The sequence below is a fragment of the Gouania willdenowi genome, chromosome 6, assembly GCF_900634775.1.
Source record: "Gouania willdenowi chromosome 6, fGouWil2.1, whole genome shotgun sequence".
Classification (NCBI taxonomy): Eukaryota; Metazoa; Chordata; class Actinopteri; order Blenniiformes; family Gobiesocidae; genus Gouania; species Gouania willdenowi.
Genome location: NC_041049.1, coordinates 21452444 through 21469283, shown reverse-complemented (window position 1 = coordinate 21469283; position 16840 = coordinate 21452444). Strand labels below are relative to the sequence as shown.

General features: G+C 37.1%; 1 protein-coding gene across 1 annotated transcript in view; it reads left to right on the top strand.

Annotated features, from left to right (window-relative positions):
• The window catches only part of camk1da (calcium/calmodulin-dependent protein kinase 1Da), a 102207-nt gene extending 88847 nt beyond the window's left edge, over positions 1-13360 (top strand). The window contains exons 8-12 of the mRNA XM_028451051.1: positions 1877-1989; positions 3520-3598; positions 4626-4713; positions 6528-6765; positions 9073-13360. Of these exons, the coding sequence (XP_028306852.1) occupies positions 1877-1989; positions 3520-3598; positions 4626-4713; positions 6528-6765; positions 9073-9200 (646 nt within the window). The 3' untranslated portion in view covers positions 9201-13360. The remainder of the gene's footprint in view (positions 1-1876; positions 1990-3519; positions 3599-4625; positions 4714-6527; positions 6766-9072) is intronic.
• Positions 13361-16840: the final 3480 nt, after the last annotated feature.

The following is a 16840-nucleotide window of genomic DNA, read 5'->3' as shown; positions in this document are numbered from 1 at the left end:
TCTGAAACTTAATCAAATAGTTTACTAAATGATCATTTCTCTGGAAGTTTTACTTTGCGCGTTCCAGATTGGACACACCAATAGCCTTATCTGGGCCACAGGCCTTGGGTTTGACACGAGTAGTCAAAGCATGAAGAAATACATTATTGAGCCTCAGTAACAAGGTCTGAAAGGTTATTTTTTTAGAGTTTAAATGAGACACTACACGTGATCCACATTTCTGTGAATCTGATTCAAATCATGCAATAAACTAATGATATCTCTCTTGCTCTTCTTATTGACCCTTGTCCCTGGCAGAATGTGAATGGATGAATTGTAGCCCTGTATGCGAACATGCCGTGTGTGCATGAAGTCCAGGAGAAACTCAAAGTAGCTTCCTGCTCACAATTGGCCGATTGGTGTTGAATCTCAGACCTCGTTAGTTTGTAGCTGCTGTTCAGGTGGAAAGATCCCATCAGGTAATCTACCATGACGATCACACCATTTCTGCACAGTGAGTGCGTGTTCAGGGGACTGATGGCCAGTGACTTCCTTTCAACCCGTCTCTTCTTTATCTTTAAACCTTTAAATGAACAGGAAAGTCATCTGAGTGGCAGGTAAGCCTTTGATGGGGGAACAGGTGGATCCCTCCTTCTGTTTTTCCCGGCTTCTTTCTTTTTATTCCTATTTTGCGATGTGTATCGATGTAGAACGGCATTTTAATGAGCTCCTATGAAAGTCTCCTGATCTATCCAGAATGCCAGTAATGAGGTGCAGATGATGTTTGTGGTGAGCTGCCGTTCTGTTCTCTTGGATCATTATCATACTGAGATTGAACTGACGCTGGGAGCTAGTTAAGGTGGTACAACTTATCGCTTCCTCTGCAGTAAGACGGAGACGTGACTCACAGCCGAAGTCACGATACAAATTATTTATATTTGCTGGGTTTCAATCAATTGCAGTCAGGGTCGTGCATGCTGGAAATACTTCATATGCAGCACGCACACAGATGTGCTGGAATTTACTAGAGTAGAGTTTAATCATGTGAAGCACTTTGATCACATACAGTAACTGTAATGGTTGAAGTCTTCTTTTAACTATTATATTTGTTACAGATCTTTTTATTTAACGTTGATTTTATTTATTTATTGATCTTTTTTTACCTTCATTCAATTAAACTGCAGGGGCTCATTGACAGCTGACTCAGCAGGTCATCAATTACCACACAAAGCCTGAAACACACAGTCACTGCTGCAGTACATGACATTAACATGCTTGTTTTCAGACTATAAGAGGAAACCAGACGGATATATAATAAAAGAGAAAATCAGAGAGAAAAAAAAAAAAAAAAAGTGAAATCCTTTTCACCCACAAAACAAACACTCATTATTTCTTCGACACTGAATACTATTGAAAACAGCCAAATATGTCCAAAAAAAAAGTAAAATTTATCATTGCAATTGAATATGTATGAAAACAATAGTCTGTAGTTACAGGAACTTTGATAAGGTTACATCTTTAAACCATGATAATCCACATGTCGCTTCACGGGCCACTGTGGAGCACGTACGGACCACCAGTGGTCCGCAAACCACACTTTTGGAAACCAGCTGCACAAATGCCTATGTATGCGTATTATCTATGTATCTATTTATTTGTTTGTTTGGTTTATTAATTTTAACCTTCCTGTTGATATGTGGGGGATTATGAAAATGTTAGAAAATTGTAAATACCCCCTAAAATTAATTTAGAAAATATATGACTCGGGGGGGGGGGGGGGGGGGGGGGGGGGGGGAAATGTGTAAAACTAAAAATAAACTTTCCTATTAGCACTAAAAAAAAAAAAAAAAAAAAAAAAGAAGAGCTGTAAATCATGAGGTTGTCCTTTTGTCTGCAGGCTGTGTGGTTATCCTCCTTTCTACGATGAAAACGACTCCAAGCTGTTTGAGCAGATCCTGAGAGCCGACTACGAGTTTGATGCTCCATACTGGGATGACATATCAGACTCAGGTACGCCTTCCTAAACTTTCCTTTTCCCTACCGTACGCTCTTCCCCCTCCGCCCATTAAAAGGCCACATATGGACCTTACATTACCTCTCCATCACAGCATCTGACTGCATCTGCCTGGAATGAATACAATCACATGTGTGAGTGAATGAGGGTCGTTCATCAGCACCAGCAGTAAAACCTGTTTTGTGTTGGTTGGAGACTGGTGGGGTTTTTTTTTTTTACACTGCAGTCTGCTGTTTGTGTTTTCATGTGTTAAAATAGCATTCCAGTGCCGTTACAGGTCCTTGCGTTTATTAGAGGTTCCTTAAACAGTCAAAAACAGTGCAATGCTGTTTTACAAGAACCTCGTAAATCCAGATTTGGTGTCGTTTTTCACCATAAAGTCAAAGTGAGGTTGAATGTTCAACTGTTTTAAGCTGAACTCAGAGTTTGGATATTCATGTTTGTTTCACTAGTTTTAATGTCCTTCGGTACACATACTAAATAAATGTTTCACGCGTGGCATTGTGGGTCGAAAGTTTGTTTTGATCTCCACTAAAAACAGTCTTTGTGCATTGCATTGTGGGATGTGGAGTTCTGTCGATGGATGCGTTGAAGTGTTTTTCCTTCATTTTTACCTTGACTTCTTGTGTTTCTTCACCAGACAAAGAGGACAGTAATTGTCTTGTCACAATTTTTGGACTATTTTGTTCCCAGTATCACCTCACTCCATCAGACATATGATTTCCGGACAGCGTGAGCTCCAAAATAAATATCCATCATTGTTTTGCCACATCTTTCAGTATGTGAAAACACCATGAATGCATTGGGAAGTCACCTTAGCTGTTATTTTAGGGGAAAACACAAGAAATCACAGAATTAAATAAAAACACTTTTCTGCATCCGTCTATGGGACTCCACATCCCACAATACAATGAACAACACTGACATGATCAATAAACACAATGTTAACAGTGGCAATTTCAATCTTTTATGTTTTTTTTTTTTCGAGCAAATGATCTTCGATATATTGATCTGAATCCAATCTATGTCTTTATCCGAGCAGCTCAAAGTTCTCCATCTCTGTATTAGTTTGGAGGTCGACAGCTGCTTTAAACTCTGGAAAAGCTGGAAACAACTGTGTTTTACAGAACACATAAAGAAAGCAGAATATACACTCTGATGCTGTATAATGAAGGGGGAGGCATTGGAATGGTATCTTCCACCATCTGGATGGGAATTATTGAACTATGCTCCTAGCAGTAGCATTGGTTGCAACCATCTGCTGCATACAGACTGGATCACAGTATAAAATGTACTGTGTTTTTATGCATAGGCTCAACTCTCTAATATACTGTATTACCTTTGTGTTACATAAGCTTGAACATATGGGTGTGCTTCTATGTGATTTAGTTTAGTTTATCTGTATTTAAAGGGAAAATGGCTCCAGAATAACAGCTGTACATTATGTCACATTTAAATTGTCATTAGTGTGTGGGTGTGGGTGTGTGTGTCAGCATTATGGATATATTTTATGGTTTGCCTTTTAGCAAAGGATTTCATCAGCAATCTGATGGAAAAGGATCCAGCCAAGCGTATCACCTGTGAGCAGGCCCTCAGACATCCATGGTGAGAGAAACACACAGACACACCATGTATGTGCATCCCAAAACGGCATGAAATCAATCTGGACTCAATATGGAGGGTTGGGGTCAGTTATCAGAATCAGAATCAGAATCATCTTTATTCGCCAAGTGTATGTTGTACACACGAGGAATTTGACTCGGTCAACTGTGCTCTCTCCAATAGTGAAAACATTCAATAATAAACAATCAACTAGAAAAGATGATAATAAGTATAAACATAAGTATAAATATAAACAGTAGTTAGACTAGAATGTGCAAACTCGATAAAATAACAAGATAATAATAATAATAATAATAATAATAGTATAAAAAAATAAATAAAAAAATAAAAAAAATAAAAATAAAAAAATAAGATAAAAAGAAGGAAAATAATAGAAAAGAAAGATAATAATAAAATATAATAATAATAAAAGGAAAATAGTGCAGTAGAGCATTATAATTGTAATTGTGTAATTGATAATAAACTACAATTATGATACAGTTGTATGGTTTACACATATGTAGTTTACATTTATTAAAATATGTTTCATATCAAGTTTACCTGTCATTTCTCTTCAGGATCATTTGACCATTTTTTGGAAAATTGAAATCTAGGGCTTTTCTGACAGAAAAACAGCTCGTACACACACACCAAAAATATAAAAACCTATATTTTCCTGGATAAATAAGCCTAACAAGGAAACTAAGAGATGTGAAACAAATTTGCTGATAGATACTGTCATTTTTTATTTTATTTATTTTACAGCTGGTTTAAGACATAAGTCAAACTGAGGTTAAGTTTTATGGGGTTATTAAATATAATAATGAAATGCTCAGTAATTGTGATTAACTGTAATTGAACTTTAGTAATTAAGAAAATAATTGTAATTTACTTTCAGAAAAAATATGATAATTGTAATTTTTATTGTAATTCCACAGTTGTTTGTTTCCCTACCTAAAGACGTAATTGTAATTGAAAAATACTGTATAATTGACCCCAACCCTGACATTTACCTGTGACCGTGTTGCAGGATCGCTGGGGATACAGCTCTGTGCAAAAACATCCATGAGTCAGTGAGCCGGCAGATGAGGAAGAACTTTGCCAAGAGCAAATGGAGGGTAAATCTTGCTTACTGCGGTTTGTTCTCTGTGGTTTTTGGCTCTGCTGCAGCCGATCACTTTATCATGGCTCCCTGTGTTTTTAGACGGTGAATCACTGAGCACTAAAACCTTTACTCACCATACAGGCAGGAGTCACCAATCATCATTGTCTACACTTTCTCTACCAAGGCTTCAAGGGAAAAAGAATCTGCTCATTTCACTGCCCTTTATAAACAAAGTGTTGCACCACAAACTGTTATAATCACACAGCTCAACCCCTGTTTACATATTAAATAAACAGTTATGAGTGAGGATGCAGGAGACCAACTCACTAATATTCCATCTTGCATTAACCACGCCTACACCGTTTGTCGGATTTTGACAAATAAGCTATCAAATCCGTTCAGAAAGTTCCTGAGATTTATGCATGTACTTTAATATTTTATAACTTTTTGACTCATTACATTATTTATATCGACTTTTCAGCTCTCATTTTCAAAGTGGAGCTGCTCCAGTTTTTACCTTAAAATATTTGCAAACAAATTGTCGACTTTTTCAAAACGTTTCAACTTTTTCATGTTTTTTTTAAATTGATATTTATTTATTTATTTACTTTATTTAGATTGTTTCAGATCCTTCAACCTATTTCAACAATTTTCATCATATCGTCTGCATTTTTTCACAGAAGGTTCATTAGCTAGGCTAATACTAGGCTAATGCTAATGCTGGGCAAATGCTAAGCTATTGCTAGGTTAATGTTTAGCGAATGCTAGGTTAATGCTTTGTAAATGCTATTTTTAGGTTAATGCTAGTCAAATGCTAACGTTAGGCTAATGCTATTGCTAGGTTAATTCTAGCTAATGCTAATGTTAAGCTAATGCTATGTTAACGCCCGTAATGGTCTTCTGACAGGAATCCCACAAAAGAGCATCAAACAGCTACAGCTGGTTCAGAACGCTGCAGCTCGGGTCTTAACCAGAACAAAGAGGACAGAACACATTACTCCAGTTTTAAAGTCTTTACACTGGCTCCCAGTCAGCCTCAGAATAGACTTTAAAGTTCTGCTGCTGGTGTATAAATCTGTGAATGGGTTTGGTCCAGAATACATCAGTGACATGTTAGTCAGGTATGAACCCAGCAGGTCTCTCAGATCTATGGACACAGATCAGATAGTGGAGCCCAGAGTTCACAGTAAACATGGTGATGCTGCTTTTAGTTGTTATGCTGCAAAGAAGTGGAACAAACTGCCAGCGGAGCTGAAGTCAGCATCTAATGTGAACATTTTTAAATCAAAGTTAAAGGCACTTTTTTTCTCTACTGCATATGATTGAGAGAGAGATTTTTTGTCATGTTGTTGATGTAATGATGATTTTACTGATGATTTTAATTGATTTTACTGATGATTTTAAATGTTCTTATTGATTTAAATGTTCTTATTGATTTTAAACAATTGAATGTTTTATCATGTAAAGCACATTGAGTTGCCTTGAGTATGAAATGCGCTATATAAATAAATTTGCCTTGCCTTGCCTTGCCTTGCCTAATATTAGGTTAATGCTAGTCAAATGCTAACGTTAGGCTAATGCTATTGCTAGGTTAATTCTAGCTAATGCTAATGTTAAGCTAATGCTATGTTAATATTAGGTTAATGCTAAGCTATTGCTAGTTGATGTTGATGCAAGGTTAATGCTAGGTTAATGTTAATGCTATGCTAATGTTAATGCTAGGCTAATGCTAATGCAGTGTTAAATGACGCGGACCAGCACTTGCATTTTCTTCATGAAATGCAAATATTGTAGTTTTTTTTTTTTTATTCCTATTTCTGTCAACAGCAAGCATTCAATGCGACCGCCGTCGTCCGACACATGAGGCGGCTGCAGCTGGGCAGCAGCATGGGAAGCAGCATGGACGCCTCCAACCCGCCCACCAGGACCAGTCAGACTCAGAAGCTGGTCCAGAGCCAGAATCCACCAGCTCAGAGCCCCAACATGGGCCAAGCAGCACAAATCCAGAGCGCTAAGGCCTGCGCCAGCAAAAACTCTTCCATAGACGGCAACATCAGTGCTCCATGTAAGGAATGCACATACACATGTCTGAGAAAACTGGTCACTGGACAAAATCCCAAACAGACAAAATGATGTTATTACAACCTGGGTTATGGTTAGGGTTTTGTGTTAGCATTTTGTAAATGGTTGGAGAAAAAAAAGATAGAAAATTGTGCTTTAGTGCCATTTTTCTAATGAGTGGTTAGAATTTTGTTATGGATTAGTGAAACATGCTGCAGTCTCTGTACAATAACAAACCTGTTATTTCAAGCACTGTAAAATGCTATTATTGCCTTGTGCTACCCAGCATAACAGAATCATATAAGTTTTTCACTGTTGTGCTCTGTTTTTGTTTACATTAAATTACAATGTAAACAAAAAATAAGAAATAAGTGCTTCCTTTTATATTTTGTATGTAAGAAGAAAAAATATGTTGGAAAAAACTTGGTTTGATGATTATATTTGTCAAAAACACAAACAAGATATGATCAACTGCTCAGAGCAAACGTCACTTGGAAAATAATTGAATTAGATTGGATTTAGACCTGGCATTAGGTGTCAGATTACATCATTCCAACACAAAGTCAGGGTTTTAATTTAGATTTTTATTCAGCAGGTAAAAATGGGAACTTCTGTTACACAGTGATACGTTTCTAATTTCTACATTATGCTAACACAGTCAATAACTATCTAGATAAAATTTGGCATCTTTTGTACATTGGATTTCCTGTTTAGAATAGGATGTTAAAAACAAAAATGAGTGGTTATTTGATTTTTATTTTAAAACTTGAAAAAATAAGACTGAAGTTTTTTTCTTCGTCAGGGTCGAGAAGGGATGAACCAGATTTTAAAACCAGTTGATTTTTATTTTCTGTTTTGTCTGTCTTTTCATAGTCATTGCCATTTTCAAGTAAGAGCACATATTAGAACGGTTACTGGCAAAAGCGCCCTCAGCTAGGCTAAAAAAAAAAATTGAAACCTTAATTTGACGCAATTTTTTTGACTTGAGAAAACAAAGCTTTTCCATGTGCAGAAATATCTACTTGCATATCAGAATCAGAATCAGAATTCCTTTATTATTCCCAGGGGGAAATTGCTTATGTTACAGCCACAGAAAAAAAATCACAAATAAAAGAATAAAACGTTTAACAAAGACGAAAGAAAGAATAAACGTTAAATAAGTATATACACATTACAGTAGTAGAAAATAAAGTAGGATGGATAATAATATTATTATTAATGATAATAATACATATATACAAATATATATATATCACACTAAAGTGAGGGTGGAAGAGGTTTTTCTGCACGTGTCAAACTCAAGGCCCGGGGGCCAAATCCAGCTCCTTGGAGCATCCAATTCGGCCCGCAGGAGAAAGTAAAAATGACATGAATCTTTTTGTAAATTAAACTTATCAATATTTGCAGGGGCTCACAGTTTTCCCGGTGCTTATATCGCATGATGGCAGTTATTTTTAATGTTAAACTGTTAAAAAAAGGCTAAAAATTCTTAGAAAATCTTTAAATTTTCTCTCACATTATTACATAATATTTAGATGTTGGTCACAAATGTAGGAATTTTAAAGTGAAGATCATTTTGGGACTGATATCTGTCACTTATTGCTTTCATATTGTCAGTTTTTCACATAATTTGTATTTAATGTATACGTACAAGTGTAAACTAGGGCACAATAATGTTAAAATATGTGGCCCTCTTGGGATCAAACTGCTCCATATTTGGCCCCTGAACTAAAGTGAGTTTGACGCCAGTGCCTTAGACACACGCTTTTATTGTTTCAAAAAACAGCGTAATGATCCATGTCCAATCATCATCTGCTACAAAACAGCTCCAAAAATGGTTCTCTCTCTCCTACATTTTATTTTGAAAATGGCAACTTCCTGTCTCACACAATATGAAAAAACTGGCAATTTTTTTCATTTACCAAATGTTTTTAAAGTTTTTTTAATTCATTTTTGACCACTATAAAGAAAAACACTTTTACACTGTCATTATCTGTCATTAGCATCAATAAGGCGTCATGAAGGCTGTCATTAAGTGTCGTTTGCTAAACTATGACACCTTTTGGAGCTATTTTGGCATTTTTTGGGTTAGGTGGAGGGCTGTTGTGGAGTTGGGTAGTCTTTGGGTAACGAACGACACTTGATGACAGCCTTCATGACACCCTATTCATGCTAATGACAGGTGTCATGTCATAATAATGACGGTGTAATGACAGCCTTTATGTATAAAACTTCAAGTAAAGTGTTACCTCAACATGTTGTAAGTGGAACCGTGATTATGTGTAATCAATAATGGTCTGTTTCCTACCAGGTGTCACCACGCCGGTCACTCCCTGCAGTTTAGCATCAGCAGCAGCTTCTTCTCCAGCTGCATCAGCAGAGCTGACACGCCCCCTCCCTACAGCAGGCCCCGCCCCAGTCCTCACGGAAACCAAGTGACGCCAGGTCCTGCGGGGAACGAGCTGGGAGGCCACGGCGCTGTGAGGAGGAGGAGTGGTGAAAAGATGGAGGATGAAGATGAGAGGAGGAAAGATTACTTTTCTTCTTCATCTACCATCAATTCGTCCCATAGCTGTAACAACCATCGCCATGGCTGTAACAACTATCCCCCCCCACCCCCCCACCTCTGCCCTTCAGAAGCCCACTATTGCCATACTGCATGCACCACCCATAGGACGACATGTGGGAGGAGCTCCAGCACACCCACTGTGGTTTTCAATGACTAATGGGTGTCACGTTGAAGCTGGTGATGTCGTATATTTCCTATCATCCGAACCTAGTGTTTCCTACGTCACCTTTTTTTGTTTGTTTACGACTTAAATTTGACAGTTGGCGACTGGATTGTTTAGTTTTTCCGAGTGTTCTTTTTAAAGGTGCTATGTGTAACTTTTATCAAACATCAGCCCGTGTGTCCCAGCGTTTATGCTGTACCTTTTTTCTTGATTTGGATTAAAAAAAAAAAAAAAAGTTCCCTGCAAACCTGACCTAGCAACATCTAACATGTGTGTATTTAATCCAACGTCTCAAATGTTTTTGTCCTGTTTGATCCATTTGTCTGAAAACGCTGCACATAGCACTTTTAAGCCTGTGTTCCTTTGGGCTCGTCTGTCTGTGTTTGTGCTTTAAGAAGTGCTTTAAAAATTACCATATGACTGTTGAGAAACATGAGGACGTTTGATCTATTTTGCACTCTGAGGTTCAGATATGTTGCCAGACACAGATTTTCTGCCATCCACACACGCATATATCAGTGAGAGAGTAGAGATTGTACATTTTGTGTAAAAAAAATGGATGACAGAGAATCTGGATTTTTTTTTGTTGTTATTTTTGTTATTTAGGACTTTTATAACAATGACCCTTTAACTAGTCACACATAGGATAAAAATAAAACAAAACAACAAGCAGTTTGTTGGGGATAAGATCAAATAATGGAAATCTGCCTTTATTTGAGTGCGTTTGCTCAATTTGTTGTTGTTTTTTATTCCTATAATGATGAGCTATGGAGTTTGGCCATGAAACCACATGGGCTTTCACTGTCCCTCAGAAGCTGTTTTCTGCCATTGTTTCTCCTTCTTCCTCTTCTAACAAAGCCATGAATTCACCATGTCTTTTTCTCGGGCTGCACCCAGTTCACACGTGCTCAGGGAAAACTGCAGCTGCACTGTGCGCTACCAACCTCCACCTCCTGTCGTTTTATGATCCACATTGTAGGTGGCATCACGGATAATGGCTGTGGAATCTAAACCGTTGCTTGGTTTTTCTCCATGTCGTGTTAAATTATGTGTGGTCTAAGCAGGAAGATCTCAAAACTTGAATCGAGCCCTTTTTTGGTCGACTTACTTTGAGAAAGCTAACAATGGTTGCTCAGATGGTTAGCGCTACTGATCAGGTACTGATGGGAATGTAGCTGTTTTTTGTTTAAAAAGGAATCTTTTATGCTCATTTGGTTTTCATATTATGAGAATTACTCAACCTGCTCATGTTTGTCCTGATCCACTGGATGTGTTTTAGTCTCCGTACAGCATTAAGTGTTTGTTATTTAGCATCAGCCTTCCTATTCTAACCTAAAGCAGACTTCTAAAAAAAAATAAAATAAAAAGGCTATTAGGTCTTGCTTTCACACTGGGTTAGGCCAATCTACTGGTATACCTGGTTAAATTGTGTAGGAAATGGGTGAAATTATTATTATCCTTAATATAATAATATATCAAAGTTAACCCTTGAGATATTACCAAACACTTGTAAATTATGTATGTGTGACTATGGCTAACCTTGGAAATAGCCATTCAATTGCATTGCAAAATGTACCGGTATGTGACATTTTGGAAGATTTCAGGCAAAACAGTAAACTCCAGTACATTTTTTAGAATTACATTGGCTTTTTTTTTTTTTTTTTACCTTGCCAATGTGCTAATAAGCTAATCGAAGCTAGCTGACTGCTAAACATTAGCTAGCATATTAGAACTAGCTAGTTGAAGACAATTAGGGTCCTCAACTAGTTAGCTTTATTAGGGTTTCCTTAACAACACCAATTGATAAGAGAAAGGAAAAAAGACTTACGTACTTAATGCGTCTTCCTTGTGTTGGTTCATCTCCTCTGTTTAGTCTGTTGTTGATTTTCTGTATTTGTGCGATTTCACACGAGTTGTCCTCAGTTCAAAGGAAGCAGACTATTGAAAGAAACCAACTCTGGTCCTTCAAAGCAGACCAAACGACACTGTTGTGAAAGCACCCTAAAAAAAACCACCTTGCCCCTAGATTAGTAATTATTTTAACCACCGAACGTGATGATTAAAATGATACTAAATAATTTATGTTGAACTCTGGCCTCTCTTTAACACGAGCATTGTAGTGGAAGTGGCCTTGACACTACATTGGGTGCTCGCTCACACATATCAGACTTACTTGTATTCCTCAGATGCCATTCTGATCCCTTTATCGTCAGCTACAGCCAAAGACTTGTGATCAGTGCAAAGACAATTGGATTCACTCCACAACAAGGGATAAGATACTGAAATCAGAAACAGTCCGGTGTAAAGCGATAACGGACACAAACTAATATGAAAGGATGAAGTCCAGCTGTGAATTCATGAGGAGAGAAAGTTACTGAACTATGGTCCCTTTTTGGAATTGTTTTCCCAGGACTTCTTTCCTTCATCACCAACACAAACACAGTGTGCTGCTTTAAACATACCTGAAGAATCTTTACAGCGCTTGTTTAAATCTGCCTAGAAGTGTCGAGTGGGTGCCAGACCACATCTGGACTGAAATTATCTCTCACCTCAAGAATTCACTTTTGGCCCACCTCTTAGTTGTGTGTGTTGATCTCCACCTACTTGGCACCAAAGTTGACTCACACCATGTGTAATGAAATGCTTGTAAAACTAAACAGTCTTTGAAATGTTTAGGCTTTCACAGAAATATTCTTCTTTTCTCTTTTTTTTTTTTTTTTTTTTTTTTAAATCTACTGCAATGTGTTTTGATTTTCCTTAGATTTTATTATTAAATAATGATTTCACCACATCCAAAATCCTTCTTATTTTTTGCCAACAATTCTTAGCCAAAAAAAACTGCAGCGTCTTCTGCTTTCACTTCAACAATTTGTTAGCGAAAAATAAATGTCTTTGCTTTTGTTAAACCACCAATATGTTCATTAATTTTTTCAACATTCTTAAGCACTGTAACCAAATCATGTATTTTCCCTGCGGCGCTGCTTTCTACAGCCTCTACATTGATAATGGATAACAAGCTAATTGTGATTTCTGTTAGCATTAGTTTAGCTGTAAATTATTGAGCTCAATAACTGAAGATATCCAGTCTAAAGGGTTTTTTTTTTTTCGGATTAATTCAAAAGAAAAAAAAGCAGTAACACCCAAACATTTTTTTCAACCACATACTTAGAGCATGAATACGTAGTTCGTAAAAGAAAAGAAGCTTTTTTATTGTAACATTTTTACAGTGGAAAGGAAAGCGTCTCTCAACTCAACCCGTGCACATTTCTGTTATCAAGGGGAAACTTTCAATCATGTAAGGGCTTTTTTCCAACTATCACCTTACTGTGATCAGCCACTGTAACCATGTGCCCATAGATTTGCTATGCATTTTTTAAAAACATTTTTAAGTGCGTTGATGCTTTTTATTCAAAGCATGATCAGGAAATGGGAAAACTGCAGCTAGCTTAAAAAAAAAAAAAAAAAAAGCAACCATTTATGACGAATCTCAAACACTTATTTATTGTCTATACTTTTTGAGCTAACAGTGTAAAAGTGGTGTACCAGTATTTTCTCTGGTTATTGAAGCCATTTCTGATGTTTCATTAAATGTAGTGTTGAGTTTCGACTGCTTTGAGAATCCTCAGTGGTGGTTCTGATGTCTGCGTTTGCAGCAGGGAGGAGCAGACCTTTTATCTGAAAAGTAGCTATTGTAAATACATTGTAAATACGAATGACGATCATTTTCAAGATGATATATTTGAATGTTTTTGCTGTCCTGGAATGTGAGTGAATGAGAGCGCATGTGTTGGAAAAAGTTGATTGTACTCTTAATGGAATGTTTAATGTAAGAAAAAAAGAAGAAATAATAAAATCCCCTTTACTGTTGGTCATTGTGCTGTTGTCCTCAGACCCATCAGTGTCCCACAACACTTCTATGTCAGTATTATCCTACTTTACTCAAATCAGGCTTTTTTCTGTTCTTTTTAGCAATCTGGAAAGCAGTATATCTAATGCTGTCTGATGAACTCATATGCACACTGTAAATTCACTCCTTTCTCAAATTTGTGCTTTGTTGATCTAGGATGTGCACTGTCACAAAAATACCACAAGCATGTTTTTAAAAACTGCTTTGATAAATAAAATCCCCAATGAGAGTTTGCATAATTGTATAATATGAGTATATCTGTAGTATGTAAATATGTGCACAGGTGGTATGTGGTTGATAACATGACTTTCTACAAATGTCAGATAACAAACATATATTTAGGTTAAAGTCATTAATGATCTCCATTAATGAAGATTAATCCAATACATCATCCATCTATACATTTGGTTATAACACAAAGAATTTACCCAGATAGATAGATACTTTATTCATCCCCAGAAGGGAAAATTCAAGTCCCCACTTGCATGCAGTGTGCCATACATTCCACACACATACTCAGAAATGCATAAATAAATAAAAGGTTTAAGAAAAAAGCTATTTTGTTTGTTTTTGTAATTCAGCTGCTTCAAACACTTAGCGCAGCTGTTACGGTGATAGTCCGAACCGCCGTGTCACAGTGTTGCCAGATTTGTGGTTTGTTTTTGGGCTGTTCTAAGATGTGATTGGGCTGGAAATTGTCCATCTGATCTGGCAACACTGATTCCCGATTTCATGTGTGACATCACAAATGTAGAAAATTTGAAACGGAGCAATTTCCTCTGTGTTATAAGACTAACAGACCACAAACAAACGACTGGATGGGTTTATTTCACATTAGATTAGAAAAAAAAAAAATGCTCTCCCCTCTCTCATATCAACCACAGGCCAGATGTGATGTACAATCGGGCCGTAACCATGGAACATTTTTAAGACCCATCATTTAAGAAAATACATTTTTAAAAATATTTCAGGCAATCATAGCTACCTGGGATTAGGCATTCTTGGGTTGACAAAAGTATTACATAGAATAACTCAGTAATCTATTTATGGAGCTTTCTGATATTATATATTTAACGTTCCCGAGTCCTAAACAATCTGCTCTGCCGTCACCATTGACTTTTCATGTTAACTGCTTTTAAGAACTACTTCTGTAGAAAATGTATTTTGTTGTTCATTCAATTAATGCAAACAACAAAACAGAGAACTGTGATGTTCCTAAATAATCATTATGTTTTACAAAAAGAGCAAAGACATTGTCGCCTCAGTCTGTAATGGATAGAATTTTTTCTTGCAGTAGTTTGTCAATCCTGATAGCATACGACAGGTGACACGTCACGAAATCTGTGACTTGTGACTATAAAGTATTCTAGAGGTAATAGTGTCAGTATTGTGTTGCTGATTTATAATGAAGTTTTATGAAGTTATTATCTAAAAGCTGTAGAGACTAAATCGATTATCCATCAACCATCTTGCCACTGTTAACCTGCCTGAGTAAAGCGCTGCTGTTTTGTAGGATTTAAACACTGTAGTGCACGCCTTATGTTGGGGCGTAGCACCTCTTTGCTGTCCTCGTATTTACTCTCCTCATGTGACCATGAGAATCCCTCATCCTGAGCTCGAACGACATCTCTAATGACATCTCACCTCATGCTTTTATTGTGGTAGAATGATGTCAATGAGGACCATAATAAGCATGTTATTCATGAGGCATGTCTAATATATATTTGCCTCTGACAATCATGAGCACTTAGCTAAAGTCATTGGGGACAACATGTAGAGCGACCAATGTGTGACCTGTTTCGTTTGTTTTCTCCTTGAATAAACCATGAATTATTAAATCGTGTGTAAATGCTTGTATCAAGGTGATTTATTTTTCCTGCTACAATCAGAGAAAAAGAAGGTAAAAGAAAGTAGCATTCTATTAAACGTGTGTTTGATCTTACGTTTTCTAATAGATTTCAAAGTTGACAAGCCCCAAAGTCCACCGTTGTGGATATAAAGCAGGCACAGACCCTCTTTACCTCTGTGACTGACATTTAGCTTTGAACTGCTGCCCTGCAGATGTTCTGCAGACAAACGGTAGATGTTAAGGTGAACTCTTTATGCACATGTTACTTTTACAAGCACATTCTGGAAAATATCAACAATAAGGCTTAACTGATGAGAAGAGTGTGAGTGCCGTCTACACATTTTTATTTAATAAATAAAGTCTTACATTTGAGTGGAACAATTTTTTTTTTTTTTAATTTGTCTCCTCGTCCAGTCATAAGAAGGGAAATTATTAGGTGTCACGAAGGGTGCGGGGGTTGCCAGATTTTGACAAATGGTCACATGGGTTGCACTAAAACTGATTACTGTTTTTTCCCCTATTGTTGCATATACTCCAAGCTAGTGTGGCAATTATAAACAGACTGGCCAACAATATAGAGCCAAAACAGCAATAAAAACAGGCTTTTTTTGATAGTTTTATAAATTACTGGGGCTTACTCAAACTACATAATGCCTTTTATTTGCAGCAGTGAGTGATTAAAGCTATTTATAGCTTGGAAATGGTTTGAGTATCTGTTTTGATCCTAAGAAACCACACTTCTTCTACCTTATGAGGACAAAACTGCCTACAGCAGACATGGGCAACTGGCGACACCAAACATCCTCTTTGCCAGATATTCACTGTTATCTGAATCATTGATGCTAATCATGGTACATGATTATTCACACTTTAAAGGCTTGGAAGACATTTCTATCCACAATAATAATGATACAGGATGAAACTCAGCGGGCTAATTGAGGAACCATCCCAACATAAAAATTGGTCAATTAAGAACAAAGATATGAATTTTTGAAATTTCGCCAATGATGAGAACAACAACGTACAAAATGACTTCAAAAACACACAAAAAATAAAAATATACAAATTAGACAGATAGATAGATAGATACCATAGATATCATAGATAGATAGATACATATCATTATGTCTACTTTGTATATTCTGTTCCAGGTGACTCACCAGTCATCTGTACTTCTTGAATAAAGACACAGGAAGATAGTTACCTGTCTATGACTGATGAGTCAACCTACATTGCCAGCTGACAGATCCTGATTGACAATGCCAAAGCTTACCTTCCCTGTGGAGGGTTGCACTTGGGAGTCCCAAGACCTCAATGCAGCCTTCGCTGCAGACCTCGCCACAGCCCAGCACACGCTGTGTCCGCCCCCACAAAACTCAGACGAGATCCACCCAAGATTGGTTCAGGATGTGACTTAGATCATGTAGCACATGTATGTGATGACAGATCTCCAATGCAACATTGCTGGGATGCCTGAGGCAGATCTCCTGGCTGCCATCAGGCGGCTGGCAGTGAAAAAGGAGAGGGTCCTAGTACACAGGATAAAGCTCGTCAAGATGGTACAACCCAACGGAAAAGGCATCAGAACCTT